The sequence below is a fragment of the Monopterus albus genome, unplaced genomic scaffold (assembly GCF_001952655.1).
Source record: "Monopterus albus unplaced genomic scaffold, M_albus_1.0 scaffold6.1, whole genome shotgun sequence".
NCBI lineage: Eukaryota > Metazoa > Chordata > Actinopteri > Synbranchiformes > Synbranchidae > Monopterus > Monopterus albus.
Window position 1 is genome coordinate 2,527,311 of NW_018127886.1, and position 18,028 is coordinate 2,545,338.

The following is an 18,028-nucleotide window of genomic DNA, read 5'->3' on the forward strand; positions in this document are numbered from 1 at the left end:
GAAAATACAGTGATTGTTTCTGACGAAAATAGAGGGGCTCAGTGAGAGGAAGATGCTACAAGCAAGCAGAGGAAAGAAAGAGAGAGTCAAAGGATGACAGACCAATGAGAGAAGAGAAAGGAGAAGAGGCAGAGCATTAGAGCAGATCATTCTATGGGTCACTGTGTGGCTATACAGGCTCAGGGGAAACTTACAGGGAGTAACAACTTCACTGAGTACTCCTGATTTTGTGTATACTTGTGAGTAATGGATAAGAGAAAAAAGGAAGGGGGGGTTAGTAGCGAGAGAACTGGGCTGTACCATAAAGACTCTCACCTTGTTCTGCACCATGCACACACAGCTCCCCAGCTGTCACCTAGCTTTGCTCTCTTTTTCCATCAAAACCGATGGAGACATGCATCATTCATGAGCAGGGACTTAACTTGGCCGTGTCATTGCCACACATAATTGTCAATAACGTGTTCTGGTTTTGGTTTCACCTTTACTCGGGCAGCAGAGTGCACACAGCAAATGTTATATAATGAATAGTATTTTTCTCCAAGACACAGGGCAAACTGCGGGAAGCTGCTTTAACACTGATTAGATGGCCAAACATTTCTTTCCTGCTGGACTTTCACTCAAGATTGAGCTATACTTACACAAAATGATAAATGTTTCAGTGGGTAGAAAAACCAAGTAAAATCCAACCTTACTGAAATAATACTGAACCCACTATGTAAAGGATGTAAATGGATGCACAAGACGTGAATGTATTTCTTTTTTGAAATTAAAACAGTTTTGTGCTGTTGCACAAAGAAACAGAGTAACCACATGTAGAGAGTTTAATATGAAAGGGTAATTATCTAAGAACTCCCAGCAACCGTTTTGCCCAGCGTTTCCTCTTCCCCGGGTGCCTGTGTCGCAGCCTGTTGTGAGGCTGCCTGCTGTGAAGGTCACCCTCCCTGCAGCTATGGATTACACAGGCACACACAGTCAGGCAGAATACGATACGGTCCTTGAGGGGAGGTCTGAAGCTCAGGCTGGCAGATACAAACCCTCTGGAGCTCCTGGACCACAACGAGAGCAGCTAGTATGTTAATGTACCTAGTTCTGCTCAAGTGCTAAAAGATAGAAGGTAGAAGTGGAGCAAAATTGGTGCAGCAACAGTACATCTAAAAATGACATATAAAGTAATTTTATGTAAAATCTGCACACTGAAAAAAAGGATGCACCGGGTACTTGGATTTACACAAATTATGCTAGTATATGCAACGCAATTCATTCATGTTTCTTCTGTTAACATCATTCAAACAAGTTAAAATTATGTTGGTTTTACACATTATCATTGTGTGTACACATTATAATCAAGTAAATTCAACTAATCTTTTTTTTTCAGTGCAGACTCACAATGCACTTATACTAGTGATATATACTATATACATATACTATCTATCTATCTATCTATCTAGCTGTCTGTCTGTCTGTCTGTCTGTCTGTCTGTCTGTTTGGTGAAAACAAAAACAGACACCAGTGTGTACGACCTGAGTGCCTGTGGCAGCTGTCTACAGTTTGCTTGCCACCAATTGTGTGAAAAGCAACCCCTGGGTATCAGAACAGCTCTGATGAGCTAACAGCAGCCCTAGATGAGTTACAACACTCCCAGTAGATACAAGAGGGAATCTAATTCCATAGTCTTCATCAAGTGATATCAAAGAGGCCTCAAAAGAGCATTCATCACTCTGTTTTTTTACCCTGGAGGTGTGGGCACCTTTTATCCTGCAAAATGGTGAAATGAGGCTCAGTTTTCCTTTGAGTGGGACAGGATCCATTTGCCAAAGGCTCTCTCTGGAGTCATGCCACTGTTTTATATACAGTATATAAAACAGCACACACACACATAGATACACTTGGCAAATTGTGCTATCCTTTGCTTGGTCAGCTTACCCTGCTGTGACCTTAATTTGTTCTGTCTTGAGTATGAGTGCCCACCGGGCAGTTGATGTACCTCAAGGGAACAAACTGACAGGATGTGTAAGCATTATGTACATGTGTGTTTCAGCATACATATTTAGGAGAAAGACCGATAGAATGAGGCAAAAAAGGAAGGTAAACAAAAGGCTCAAAAAGAGCATAGGTGTTCACATACTGTAGAGTGTGTGATTCTCTGATCAGCTGTGACTATGTTTACAGGTTTAAGTACAGCAGACAGGGATGGGAGAGACCACGGCTGCAAGCACAGGATGCAGGGCCACCAATAAAAATAAAGGAATACAAGCTGCTTCCCTATTGGCTAATCCTCTAATGAAGATTTGTAACAGTGGCTGGCTGGTGATTATTGGCCCAGAACAGAGACAAAAACCATCTTTGGAGCTACTGTAAATATAATCTCTCACATTTACACAAGCCATCACAGGTGCAAATGAGAAAATTTAGCATGGAGGCAGAAACAATGCTGTTACAATGTGTTGTAAATGTGCTGACCACTGCCGCGCTCCGACATGCTGTCAAACCCCGATGCTAAATTAATACTGTAAGCAATCCCATTGCAAGCCCAAACATTAACCAACATTATTCAGATGTGCAGAATGTAATGCGAAGCTGCTTATGTTTATGCTGCTTTTTTGTCTCGCTGGAGCAATTGCACTGAACCTGACTATGCTGATTTTAAGGAAATGCTTTTTTTCCATCCTTCCTTTCTGTCTCCCATTTGTTACATTTCATCAGTGAACCACATTAACAGCCACTGTCTGAATTTCAGTGTTACCTGAACATAGAACCAGGAGTTCACCCATCCATGTACCCCATAACAGAAACTGCTACTGCGTTAGGAGAAAAAGAGCGATACAAGAATTGAATCCAGGCTATCATTTCTACACTTCCTTCAAAGATCTGCACTTGGATTTTTATATACCACAGACATAAAAATGTCCTCCACTAAACACGTATCCTTCATAAAAGCCACCCTCCAAGGGAACCAAGAGCCTAAAATACAGCAAGGGACAAACACAAACCACAAGATAAACGGGCAAAGTGCTGTAATATACTGTAAATGGATGGCCTCAGATACCGCATTACCCCTGTGGCCCTTACAGCCTTCTAATCCAAACCTCTGGAACCTCACCCTCCTGATCCTCCCTTTCTCCTCCCCTCATTGCCCCCAGGCAGGGGCAGCTGTGGGAGCTGTGATGCAGGTCCTGGCAGAGCTTTTTCTTCTCCCTGCCTCTCTCTCTCTCTCTGAGGGGTAGGGTTGCTTGTTCAAGGAAGAATTTGTGTGAAGACAGGTGTGCATACCAGTCGCCTGCACCAAGCCCTGTGCCACGAGGATCCCATAACTACCTGCTAGTGTGGCTTCCCCGGCTCTCATCCAGTGCTGAAGTAAACATTTCCAAAAAATCCTGCTATAGCTAAAGTTTTAGTTACTGTCAATGGGCAAGATGCCACAGAGGGCAGGTCTGAGCTCAGCCTACTGCCACCTATTTATGGTCACTCCTTTATGCATCCTGTCAACCATTATGCACCCTCGTAAGCACATTGGAACAGATTTAGAGTGGTTTCTCATTAAAGACCTGGGCCCAGGTCAGAGTACACTTGACCCCAAAGTCCAGTTCATTTTGATCAGTGTGAACACAAGCGTTCCAGACTTGGGCACCATGCCTGAGCCCACTTGAAGAGGTGGTCTCGAGTACAAGTCACATGTACTTGAACATGGTTCGTGGGAGATGTGAACGCAACCCTTCTCAAACAAGGAAGTGGGCTATGTAGATTCATAACTGTTCGACTCTCTTGGTTTAAACATTAATAAACTTGGCTGTAAAAGGATTTCTGTGGAGCAAGGAAGAAGTAAAATGCTTGCTTTAAATTTGGACTGACAAAAAAGTACAAAGACAACTGGATACTTGTCATTGTTTGCGTCTGAAAAATAATTTAAGAAAGCCACGTTAACAATAATGACTTCATTATCCGCAAGGGTACAGAGATAAATATTGCCCAGTTGATGGCAGGAGTGGCTGCTTCTTCTTCTTTTTTTCTTCTTGATGGATTGCAGAACAACTACATGAATACTGCCACCTACTGTATTGGACTGTGTACATACGCAAGTATGCTGGGGCACAGAACAATGTTACTGATGTGAAAGCAGACCTGCGGGGGAGCAGGCGGAGAGCAATCATGCTTGGGCATGGTATGAAACAATCATGCCTAATGTGAAAACACTCTTAGTTGGCAGGAGGAAGGTGCTAGGAGTGGAGATTTAGGCTATTTTTGAGCTGTTCATGTAACATTAAGGATTTAAAGTTAACTCAAGGCTTTATGGAAGCAAAGTCTAGCATTCTTTCAGTCTCTGTGCCCTAGCTAACCTTACTGTAGTAATGCAGAACCTGTTTGGATGGATAAAGCCACTGAGTGAATGTCCTTGTAGATATAAGTACAGTGCAGACAAGGCTGTAGGATGACATTCTCAAAAGTGTGTCAGGTATAATGCTCTTTGCATGAGTCAGATGACACAAAGACACTACAGCTCAATGCATGCTGCTGAAAGGAATCTATTCTCCCCATAGGCCAGCTTTAACCAAAAGGTTGTCGACCCACCTCTTTCTCATCTTGCTGTTTGCTCATTTCCTCTCTGTTTGTATCCCTTCAGTCCTCTCTCTCTTCCCCTGCACTCAATTTCGCTCTCCCATTCTTTGTTTGCTTCATCAACATCCTCCTCCTCGTCCCCTTTACAGTAGCTTCCTCCTCTCTAGCCATGCCCTGCTGAATTGACCTTGCTGCCTATTAAGGAGAACTGATTTCTTTTTTGGTCTATGTGTGAAACCTTATCTCAACAGCACTCACAGGAATTTCCTCTTCCCCCTAGAGCTGGATGGAGCTAATTCGCTTTCATGAGGACACTTTTCACTCCATTTTGCCTGCCTCTCTTCCCCCTTCTCTTCTACCCATCTTCTCATCTGAGCACGCAGAAATAGAGCAGGCATGATTAATGCAACATCTATCACTGCCAAATGTTCGTTTTGTTCAGTTTTTTTAAATGCTTGGCTGCTGTTTGAGAAATTGTTATTCATGTACCTTCCAACACAGTTACTAAATTATCATATTAGTTAATCAAGAAAACGGTTTGACTTTTTCATTTGGCTAGCATGACTGATTATGAGGAAACACCTAGGACATCAATTTACATATTTTTATAACTCTGACATACAGTACAGGGGGACAGACCTTCTGCTGTTTCATGCACTGCAGTAGCAGATTGTTGTAATTTTGTGTAACTGAATGTGCAATTGAAATAAAATGTGATTTATAAGTGCACCTGCACACTGTTGCTCTCTCATTTATATGTCTACATATATCTCCAAATTCCACATATAGATTCTTTACAAATGCTGGTGTGTGCAGATGCAATCAGAAATTATTACAGAGTCAGTAACACCAAGCAGAGAAGATAAGGAAATCCTAGGGTATAACATACATATGAATATTAATCACAACAAAAAGCAATCAGACATGTCAGATATCAATAAGATATATCAGAATTGCAAAGTGGATGACAATAAACATTTTTTGTGATAATACCAACAGTGGCACTTTGGAAACACCAGAGAGCTGTAGAGTGAGGAATCATGTGTGCCTCTTTCCACTTTGTGACTAGAGCGACTGTTGAAGCATACACAACATCTTCCAAGCTTCTACTCCCATGTGTCTTGTAGCCTCAGGATTCCCAGTAAGCAGTCAACCAGGCTGTCTTGGTGGATGCACTAATGTGACGCCATAATCACACGCAGGTGCATTTTTGTGCTTCACAAAGCAACAACACTGGGCTACTGGTGGTGGCAGATGCCTGCACTGGTGTGTGTAGCATAAACTGTACATTTTATTCAAGCGTATGCTTGTACTGAAAATAAAAAAACTCATCAAGTTTACATTCAGTGGGTGTTTTGAGTACAATAAACCTCAGTCATCACAGATCACTCACTAATTCACCAAATGAACCGTGCACATTCTCATGCTGCTCTGTCCTTTACTCTTAACGGTGAACGGTCTTTGACAGAGGGCACTGCATTGAAGCCAATGAAGGAGTGGGAGTCAGAAGAACAGACACCTCGACCTCACTCTGCTCTGCAGTGCTACACACACTGACAGGCCACACACACACACACACACACACATAAACACAAGCAGATGCACTTACAGACACAGTGGGTTGCTTTCCCACCAGTCCAATAACAGGCCTATTCATTAGAGTCTCTTACAGACAGTATTGACAACCTGCTGACGCACAGTCACTCCAGCATAAACAAACGAAGCAACAGAGAAGAGCAACAGAGGGAGAGAAGGTAAGAAAGAGACCTGTTATAGTGACTTTTCACCTGAGGAATCCTCTCTGCAAACCAGGAGTGGCCAGAGCCGCCACTTCTGCTCCACATAGACCCACAGTATCTCACACACATAATGCAGTGTCACATTAATCTTTCATCCTAGGTCACTCTTGAGATATATGGCCTATTGTCATTACAATTATTGGGATATGTCACATAGAGGAGCTAATGAAAGGTGAACTGGGTCAAATGCAGTGAACTCTCACATCACATGGTACTATGGTGGCCCCCCACCCCCACCCCCCACCATGCAAGAAAACATAGTCCCACTGAAAGGGTATTCGTTCTACAAAACAACATGACAACATGGTGATATTTCAGTGGCCCACATGCGAGAAAAATTACAAACAGTGCTCACTGAGTTGTAACTAAAATAACAGAACATTTCATTTAGCAGCGAGTGTATTTAGTGAGATGTAGCTCTCGCAGGTGGTAATTACTTGGTTAAGAGTCAGTATTGTAAAAGTATCAAGAAAACAGTTTCTTCCCCCATTCCATCACTCTGAAGAACACTTAATCCATGACTGTATGACTGGACACAGCAATCACCTAGTGCAGTAAATTGTAAATATAACCAATGTATCAGTTATTTTCTATTCCCGTTGTCTTAAAACACAGTGAGAGCCTCTGTATCGGAGTCAGATTCCTGTATGCTCAAACAGACTTGGCTATTAAAGACGATTTTGATTCTGAAGTAGTAATGCATAGTTTGTTCAGCATGTTTTATTGGAGAATTCTCAAGTTTCAGCTGTGCCACAGTGTTTCACTTATATCACACATATGCAAAGAAGCTTAAAGGGACAAACTGTGCCATGCATAAAACATATCTGGCTCATTAAGGCGTTATAATAGATATGTTACTGTGTCATAAACAATGAGAGCAGAGCTGAACTCTAGGTGAGGGGGGCTGAACTCTAGGTGAGGTGGGAAGGATGTTAGAAGAAGGGGGTGGGAGCTAGGTGAATGGAATGAGCAATAGCTATGTAGACAGGTCAAGAGAAAGACACACTTTATGAAGACAGATTAGGCCAGAGTGGCCACACAAACACGAAGACAATGAGACAGATAGACCGCATGGCCCTAAGCTCAGGAGGTCAGCTCTGACTCAAGCAGATGGGACATAAAACAACATCTTAACATGAACTCATTATGACTGAAGCTCCTCAAAAAACTCTGATATGAAGCTAACAAAGTGGAATGTCCCAGGAATGCTTGTCAAACAGTCATCATGCAGCATTTTGAGTGAGGGTGAGAGGACATTGCAGACATTTCTTATCGAAAAGCAGATCCCATACCAGTAGCTCCCTCCAGGCATCAGCAAGCTGGAAGCTTAACATGGCGGCTGATCACAATGACACCACAGTCAACTGAGAGGCTCTATATCAACAGCAGCTCAATGATCACGTTCTCTATTAGCTTACCATTGTAGTCTCACTGCATTACTCTGTCCAGGTAACACACAAAATTTTTAATAGGCAAACACACACATACCCCTAATGTGGTGCAGCCCACGCATCCATTGCCATTTTCAGCATTAGGCCAGCCATCACTATCACAGCAGCCAAAAACCTCTGGCAGGACCCCAGAGTGCCGACGAAGCTAGTTATCATGGATTTGTAAATACTATACCAAGGACAGAGCAGCACAAGAAAAGGTTATTTGCTCAAGGTCATACAAAGTGAAGGACATGAACAGACTAGTAGCCATACAGACACAGCTTGTGATGCATTCACATATCGCACACACATTTTTTAGTTGGATTTATTAAAAAGAATATATTTTGCCATTTGTAAGCGATATGTTATCACAACCATGCAGATGTATAACAGAGCTGATTGGAGGTCCAGATCAGCCAGCACCAGAATTGTAAAGGTCATTACAATGACATTACCCTTTCCAGAGAAAAAAAGCCAGAAATGTCAAATCACTCAGCAGCCACATCATTATACAAATAGAGCAGTATGTTTGGCACAGGAACATTTCAGTGTTCAAACCGAAATAATGGAAGATATCTGACTGACAGCTTAATACAGAAGAGTCTAGGTCAGCGTGTTTGGTTGATGTGAAGGGGGAAGATTTTTACAAATCACGAGATGCGATGAAAAACAGAAAGATCTGGAGCTTCGTTATTTACTGTTTAAACACCAATCAGTGTGATGCAACCCTGTGCTGTACACATGTAATGAATGTATACTAACAACAAAGGCAGAACACATGGTACTGCACAACACAAGGCACATTACCTCTACCACAACTGTAGTACCAAACAGCTAAAACCCCCAGTAATAATTACCCTAAGCTCATATCATTGCTCTGATTAGCAAGTTTACCTACTATTTACCCTTCTCACGCTTACTGTGGTACAGTTAACACTGCTATTAATATATCCTGGTCAAATATCATTTATGGGCAAACTGATCCAGATGGTGCTTGCCTAACTGAGGCTCAACAGAGGCAGAAACAAAATGACACAAATCTTAATGTAAATCAACTAAAGAAAAACTTGAGTGAGTGAGAGTGACTCATTCTTTTGGTGAAAAACTTTACTAAGGTCCTCATAATATAACCTTTAGCTCAAAGGAGTACATTTTCTTCAAAGTCCATACTTCAAACTCTCACATTTCACACTACATGACTCCCTAAAATCATTACAGATATCAGTTTGAAAAACATGCCTGCCGGCGGAGCAGAGAAGCGGAGCCCAGGCATGCGTTAAAACAGAGTGGCCTCTCCAGCAGTGCAAGTAGCAGCACATACACAGTTATAAAACAAATGCACACACAGTAACCACACAGTCTCAGAGACATGATCATACACAAATTAGAAGTCTCTAAATCACTTTCACAAGCTGACATGTTTTGTGTTGCTGACACATTTTTTCCTATCAAAGGATCGGTCATATGACTGGATTTACAGAGGCAAGCTCCTGTTCTCTGTATGCTGACTATGTAGAGCACAGAAAACACACAGAATCTCCTCTCTCAGACATGGCCACTATGAGACCAGAATATTAAAGAAGAAAGTCCTGGCTGACTCCGAACAGCTCAGCCCTGTATAATAACTGAAAGCTGTACTGTGCTGCAAGCAAAGGACTGAATCTGTTTATATTTTTAAAATGCCATTTGTGTGATGATCTGTTTGCTCAGCCTTGACTAGGATGGTTATCGGTAGGCTGGTATATGACCGTATTTGTCAATTCACCTTTTTTGGCAGGACATGTGAGTGGTGGAGGCTTGTCATGTGACCAAACAGTCCATATTGATATAGTCCAGTTCTTTGACCTTCACTGTTATCACTCACACCTGCTATATTAATGGCACATCATAATTACAAACACTAACCATTATTTGAAGGTTCATCTCAGCCAGTGCTCACTACTGACAGAGGTCTGCATGGAATTAAAACCAAACAGATTTCACTATTAATAAAGAGCTGCTGTTGGCCACGTTTAAGCAGGGATTAGTGATCCGCCAACATGACTGACCTCTCCAAAATCCAAAAGCCATGACTCACCCAAAATCATGCTGTGTGTTGCCTTTGGTGTCCCTGGGTTGACAAGTGCTCCCTTACTGCCCCCGTCTCTCCTGCTTTTGCCAATGGTCAATTGCTCCAAAATCTTATTTCAGAGTTCCTCACCACTTTTCAGATGGAGGCAACTCATAGAGGCAGCGCTGGATGTGAGGAGAGACTGCTGCTCCTGCTGTTGCTGCACATGCTGTCCCTTGCGCCTGCCCTCTCCAGGTGAAACACTGAGTGTGTGTATGTGTGTGTGCGTGGTTGTGTGTGTGTGAGAGAGAAAGAAAGAAAGAGAAAGAGAGAGAGAGAGAGACAGAGAGAGCCTGTGTGTGTATGTGTGTGTGGAGGAGGGGGTCCAGTGTTTCTGCAGTTGTGGCTCAGGTAAGCCTGAGGACAGTAAAGAGGGGGTTAGAAGCAGGGGAGGGGAGGGGAGAGAGCGAGAGGGAGAAAGAGAGAAGAGGAGAGTCAGAGAGAGGAGGGGGAGCCTAAAGTGTGACAGCCAATCACAGGGGGTGACTACAAAGCTAAGCTCTTCTTCTCCATAGTAGCCAGGAGGAATTGCAGTGGTCTTCACCAAACCGCTGACAAGCAGTTTCTTCTTATCTGTGTTATTATAGAAGGAGCTCCAGAGGGTAGGTCTTCAGTGCACTGTAAAGTCGATGCATGCTTTGGTATTTCTCTGTAAGACACACTCCCTCTCCCATTCTGGCTTCCTCTCCCCCTCACTGCTTCTTGTTTTTTGGGGTTGGGTATAACCTAAGGCACCTTACATGCCTCTGCCCTGATTGGTGGCAGCCTGGACCAATGAGAACAGCAGCAGACACTTGTCATCATGCAGAGTCCAAGTCATGAAGGAGAGACAGAGCTTGACTGAAAATGCTATCGCCCCAAACCACTGTCTCTCCCTTTCATTTCCCACATTCCCCTCACTCTTTTCCTCTTATGGAAGGCCTGATTGTTAGATCTGTTTATTGTGTTTAATGTTTATTACCCCCTCCCCCTCCTGTCCTTTGCCTCCATGTGTATGTGGACTTGTTAAAGGATTAACCTTTATCTGTGCAGCTCTGTCCTTCTCCCTTGTTTTTTCTCCAACTCTTAATCTACCCAGTCAAGGTTACACATTTTATCAACCTATGTGTTTTCATCAAAGGGATGGAATTTGAACTGGGAGTTGGGAGGGGGCAAGCAAAAAGGAGAGATGAAATACAAAGCAACCGCGTGGAGGAAGCAGGAAAAGGAGGGGTAGAGATTAAACTAAATACAAACTGGCAGAGAGATGAAGAGACGTGGAGTGACAAGAAGAGATGACTGGGCGAATGGAATACAGAGAAAAACAAAGTCAGACGTGGGAGAAGAACTGCACAGAATCAAACTGTAGACCACAGCAATGCAGTCATGAATTGAAGAGGAGCTTCATAGCCAGCTTGTTATAGTCCACTTCTTTCATACTAAGAGACCATTCAGACAAGGTCTGCTGTCATGTCCAAGCACCAGTATATGCCTCTCTTCATTGTCCCCTGTGAAGAGTAATCACGGGAAAGCTAGACAGAGAGGGAAACCTTTTGAAAATCACACAGCCACAACGTTAAGCTCAGCACTTAAGAGAAGGCTTATCAAGGCTGTCAAAAAAATTCATCCTCGTGGACGAGCATGCTTGCAAACACAGATACAAACACATGAGCCTGGGACTACAGAAAATGCTGCCTGCTGTTCATAGTGCCTCCTCCTGTCCAGCTCTGTCTGTTTCCTTTCTATCTCCATCCCCACCACATCCCCCCACCCTTCTCACGCTCTCAGACTGAGGCTGTGAGTCACAGGGTGTTGGAGTGAATACTAAAAAGGCTGGCTGACACCTCCAATACTCCTGTGCGCAGGAGCTCATTGCACACATTTAAGCAAGTACATTTACATTACATGTAAACATTTACGGACCACAAATACTCACCCAAATTTTTACAGGTTGTATGTTTGGGAAAAATCCACTGAGTAAAAGCTGTTGGTGCTATGGAACATGTGATAGCTTGCAGCTAAGATGTAAAAAGCATCCCACTCTCACATCTGCCACCAAGATCTCAGGCCTAGTATTTTATCATACACATGAGTATTGAACTAGCGCAGTTATCCATGTAGATGTGGGCCAAATATCTTATAATGCGAAATAACAACCAAACAAATTAAAAAGGAATTTGAGTCTGTGGGCTCTAAGGTAAACCACACACTGTGTCAGCATGAAATGGACTGAGCACTGAAAATATTACTTTTGAAATTGGGACACTTGGAACAATAGTTATTATCAATATGTGTGCAAGTCGTCCCATGAGTATTTGTGTGTGTTTGTGTGTCAGCAAAACAGCTGAGATAGGGTTTCCTCATTAGTTGTGTAGGTATCAATAATTCAGAGCCGGTCCTTGTTGGCGTTCAATGGGCCGAGTGCTAATGTGCTGTTGGGCCAGTGGGGGCCCAGGGCCCTGCGCCACTTTAATGGATGTCATGATGAGAGGGTGAAATCGGAGCATGGAGATCCTGTATCATCCATAGGCAAGAAAAGGGAGGGAGGACAAGGCAGAGGAGAAGAGAGAGGAGACAAGGGTGGGGTGAGGGCCACTGGTGTGAGGACAGATGGCATTAATGGACAGGTAAGTGAGCAGAGGAGTGATGGAGAGAGACAGGAAGATGACAGAGTAAAAGGGGAGAAATTGGGCTATTAGGTCCCTGTGTTTACCATTGATTACATTTTGAAGATGTTGTGCTGACCTCTATCCCCTCTGGTTGATCACAGGACACATGTTAAGTGGCCACTAGGAAAATATTTTAAATGAATAATGACCTGTAATCATTTTGTTTACCATTCACTGCAATTGCTAGAGGTACTTCACTTTAAATTCCTCTTCCAAAGCAATAGGAATAATAGAATATTATGATAAAGCTTTTTTTCACAGGTAGAAAATATCCAAATCTTTCTCTAGGAAATGTTTTAAGAACTCAGTAATTTTGTATTAATTAAAGAGAAAATAAGGTTTTACTTCAAAAAACTGGACCATTCAAACCTTTAAATCATTATTATCCAGCCCATACATGGTGAAGTGTATTCAAGATTCTTTTATTGTCTCGCCATCTAGCATTCACAGTGAAAAGAATAAATATTTGAAAATAGATGAGAGACACGATGTTAACAGATATGTTAAAAACATAGCTAAAATAACAGCCCTCCATTAGATAAATCAACTGTCCTAGTCAGTCTGAAGACCAGTTGTCTGTTTCTTCATGTTCTCACCTTTAGTTACACTAGCAATTAATTTGAATGTGTTTATAATATTTTTTGTTTTTCAATGTTGTTTTTCATTATATTGTTATGAGACAAATTTTCAGTTTTAAGAAATTTTATATTTTACTTATTATTAAAATAGATTTTTTAACGGTGAATTTTTTTTACAGGGGACAACAGATTAAACTTTGCTTCCTAGGCTAACTACTACTGTCTATACAGTACACTGAAGGTTAATACAACTACACACGTGAACATGATGTGAAATCCCTAACAAACAGAACTCAGTACTCTAGACACAGCTTCTGAGTCTGGATGGGAGTACTGGTTAATCTATGCTGCCCTCTACTGGTCTAAATCTGTTAACACAAGATTGACTCCCTGTCAACAGACACTGGAATCTGTCGAAGTATTCCAGCTCTAGACAGTAATCTGGAAAAGTTCCTTAATGAAAAATGATCCCAAGTAAACTGGGAGGGCAATACTGTATCTGAATCATGTCAACACACACAGGTGTAAAAGGGATAAAGGAACCACACCGTTTATTCTTATTCTGATTGATCTACTTTTTTATTTTTATTCTCATTGTTACTTTCTATTCCTGTTGCCTTACAACACATTGGAAGCCTCTGTACCTCAGTCAAATTCCTGTATGGTCAAACATACTTGGATATTAAAGATGATTCTAATTCAAACCAACACAGGGCACAGCTGGTATAGTGTTGATGGCCTGTCAGACTGAATCAGAAATACCTTACTCAAGCAGAAATCTACCTAACAGACTGGACAAAGTGGCTGAGGCCAGTATCCTTACTGGAACAGTTTTTATCTGCAAAATGGTGAATTAGGCAAAGTGCACAGAGTGCAGAACTTTGAATGTGAAATGAATGACTGCTGAGTCTGTAGGATTTATGTCTACTTAGCCAGCTGATGTGCAGAAACAGGCTATGAGAGATACATATATCAAACCTGAGGGAAGGAGCATATCAAACTGCACCAATCATAAAGTACGACTTGTCCTTTTCATTCTTTCCTGCAGGGGAAACACACAGTAAATCTATTCTCTCAGTGAGATCCATGCAACACTCACTTCCTCATGACAGCTCAAACACAGTGTCAAAATGGAACCTTTGTTGATCATAAATTCTAGTCATATTTCATGAACCTGGACCTGCAGGCACCGTGTGACTTTCCAGAAGTGTTAGTTTGCCCTTTTTTCGTCTTCAATAGTCTGCTTGCATGGTGTAAAGAAAAGATTTTTGTTGATACACAGTCCACACCTAGGTCATTAGGTTATATATCATGCTTTGGGTGTCTCCAGGCACCGTGGTGGTGAATTTAGAGACTGCTTATGAAGGTTGAATGTGAAGGGGCCAGGCAGTATATTTGCATTTCCCTTTATAATGTGGCAAAGCATTTACTAAAGTCACAGTTTACACTGTATCTCTCTCTCTCTCTCTCTTTATAGATAGATAGATAGATATTTCTAAATTTTAGCCTGTCACAGTCGACATGCCATCAAAATGTAAGTTAGCTCAGTATGAGCAACCTTTACATTCCCCTTGAAGTGGCCTGAGACTGCAAGTCTGGCAGTTAAACATATCAGTTTGCAACTGTGAGGGATAATCATCTCACTAAATTTAGACTATTGATCAGGTGTACATATGCACAGAAATTGTGGTCAGCTGTACAGTTTCCTATGTATTCATTCTTGTCTCCAGGACAGACTTTAATAAATCAAAATACAAAGGCTATGTTTTAGTTGTTATATAAAAATGGGATTGTTTGTGGTTAGAAAATAACTGTTAAAAAAGGCAAAGCATAGGAGAGAAGCCTACAATACACTAAAAACATTTATCCCAAAAATCCGTTACCTTTTCAGAAGAAGAGTACACTCAAAGTGATCATCAGACAGAGGTGACAAAAGAATTTATACTGTAAATGCTTGTTATAAATAAAGGCGTCTTCATGGAAGTCATATTTATTTCTTCTTTATTTTAATAAAGAACAAATTTTTCTCACTTTCTTGTTGTGATTATGATTATTTCTGTCATTATTTAAGTTTTGTATGCCACTAATTGTTTAATTTTATGTAAGCTACTGGTATCACTCCTTTTTATGTAAATATTACCTGTATGATTTACTTGGTACTTGATCATCTTTTTCAAAATACCACTACAGCTTCACAGAATTTGAAGGAATACATAAATACTGAAAAAGAAAAACAAAAAAACAATTACAAACTCTGGGTTTTGTGACAATTCATGGGTGTGTGTACACAGGTGGGTGTGCCTGTCCTGTGAATCCACGCCTGCATACAGAGATGGAGAATGTTGAGGTTGACTGTCACACTCTCACACATCCCTAACATTTTTACACCACACTCAGAGGACAGAACGTCCTTCTTTCTAACCGTGTTCAGATCGCACATTTGCGCCATAACTAGTTGGGGCTCACACTTGTAGAAACTTTGCTACAGTTGCTGCACAGACAGTACACAGTCTGTTATGATGCTTTTCCTGGACTAAATACTTTAGGCTGACACATTCCTAGTCATCACTGCTCAGAGCTGAGTGTATTTTAGAACATAGCAGTTTGAAGGAATTATCCTCCCCATAGATCATAGTTTATTTTTAAAGCTCAGACCATCCTCAGCCCAGTCAACTATTCATTAGCTCTACATATTAACACATACTGTACATAAGCATGTGCACACAGGAAACGTGGTCCACATGTGCAGTGTTCAGCCTGGTTGAAGGAGCAGAGGATGGGTGGAGCTGTCAGAACAGGGTCAAGTGAATATTTTTGAGCTGAGAGAGAAGCTCAGTCATACACACATGCACACCCATACACATATTTATCTAGTCATGCATTCCAACAATGTATTAATGTAATATATGTATATTTATAGCATCAAAAATCCATATAATAAACAGGACAAATTTACTACAGGGGAACAAGAAATTTTCCAGTGTATTGGATGTAGGCAGTATGTAAATGGAAGCAGACAGATGCACTAGCAGTGGATGGTAACAGTTTCCTTACATACCTGTGCTCCACATTGATTGCACCTGTGGTCCTCGTGCTGCTCTTACTGAAGGAGTCCAATCTCCAACCCTATACAACAGCTGGAAAGATCCTCAACTGCTTTAATTAAATCAAATAAATTTCAAGAGCCGCATATTCAAACAATGTCACCTTAGACCCAGGATGGCAAAGGACATGTGGAAACGCAGACCACAAACACACAGCTTCTATCACCTCCTCTCCACCTCCCTACAGCCTGTCTCCTCCCTCTCTCAGTCTCAGCCCTGTGTGAAAACTAAGAGTGAGCAGGAGATTCCAGTTGCTAATCGTGACAGACCCTAATGAGTGAGGGCAGTTAAGTCAAAAGAAAGAGAGAGCAGAGAGTTGAACAACATAGCAGAGAGGATGGGAGGAAAGGGAGTCAAATGTCAGTGAGGGCATGAAGAGGAAAAGTGAGATACAGTAGGCAGAGGAAATCAAAAGATTATTTGTGGTTATGAGTTTTCAGTTTCCACCCATAAGCAAAAGGAAAGTAACCAAACACTTTCTTAAACCTCTTTAAACAGCTGTTATGGAACTTTATTACTGAAGTTCTCATTAGCAAGACGATTCCTCTCAGCCCAAACTTGAACATGAAGGAGGGCAGATATGTGAACCTTATACCAATGTTGAGGAAGAACATCAAAAACCTGAATGTATGGAAAAAACAGTGACAATAACACACACGCAGAAATTCAGAGGCAGATGTTATTCTGTACTGTCTGCAGTATGCCACCCACCATACAGTCCACTTGGAGCCACAGTGACATGTCATCAGATATACAGTAAGTGTACCTACCACCTACTGTTCAATAAGCCCTTATCACCTCTCTGGGGGCTCCCAGCTATTAGCATGTGGGACCCAGTGTGAAAATCATACACTCTCAGCCTTGTAAGCAGGTGCATGTGTGCCAGTGCCCCCTCTGGCACTCTGCAAGAGGACAATGTTAGAAGGGGAAAAGGACAGCAGCTTACAGTTGTAAGCACATTTCAGTATCCAGGGGCCTGAGTGGTAGTGTTACAGATACACAATGTAAACCCAGACTTTGCCAGACAGAGGAGATGAACTTCACTTTCTCTCAATTGCCAACAGGGGGAGTCAAGTTCCTCCACTTTCTCCAGTTTTACATGACGATTACATATAGCAGCTGGTGTCACCATTTTGATATTTTTTAACACTTGATTTGACTCCATTGTTTGAACAAAATGATAGATTTCATGAGCTTGTAAAACTTAAATGCTTCAGTAGAAAGAGTCCATTGAGAATAGGTTCACATTTTTAAAAAATCTGTCCTAGAACAATGCCTGTATGTACACTGAAAGAATTTTTGTTCATTGTAATAATTTCTCCTTGTGCTGCATTACACAGAGATGTATTTCAGTTATGTAGCCTACCATCACTGTTATAAATGAAGTGGAAACAATAAAAGAAACACCTGTCAGTAGGCTATAATGCAATACAATTCAGTAGCACCATAAACTACATCCTCCAAAATGATCAACCAACAGATCTATCAACTATCATCTTCATGAAGGGAGGCTTTATTATAAGACTATTGTGTCAGACTACATTAAATGTAGCTTGGTGTACCTATAAACAGACCACAAAATGCAGTGCAGCACTGAGACCAAGTTACTTGTAGTAGTCGTGCATTTAGAACATACCAAACACATTTAAAGTGTTAAGTAACTGTGAAATTACATAGACCATATTTAAATGGTGCAAACTTGGCCCACTGTACTTGGGCCCAGTTAGACCTCATGTACATGGAGTTTGGTGTCCTCACATCCCCTTCTCAGCTCCGCCCATCTGCAACCCAGTAACTTTTAA

At 41.6% G+C, this 18,028-nt stretch overlaps 1 protein-coding gene across 1 annotated transcript in view; it reads right to left on the reverse strand.

Annotated features, from left to right (window-relative positions):
- Nucleotides 1-10,561, reverse strand: part of znf385a (zinc finger protein 385A) — a 56,810-nt gene extending 46,249 nt beyond the window's left edge. Inside the window, exon 1 of the mRNA XM_020620074.1 lies at nt 9,864-10,561. Within this exon, the coding sequence (XP_020475730.1) occupies nt 9,864-9,873 (10 nt within the window). The 5' untranslated portion in view covers nt 9,874-10,561. The remainder of the gene's footprint in view (nt 1-9,863) is intronic.
- Between the last annotated feature and the right edge of the window lie 7,467 nt (nt 10,562-18,028).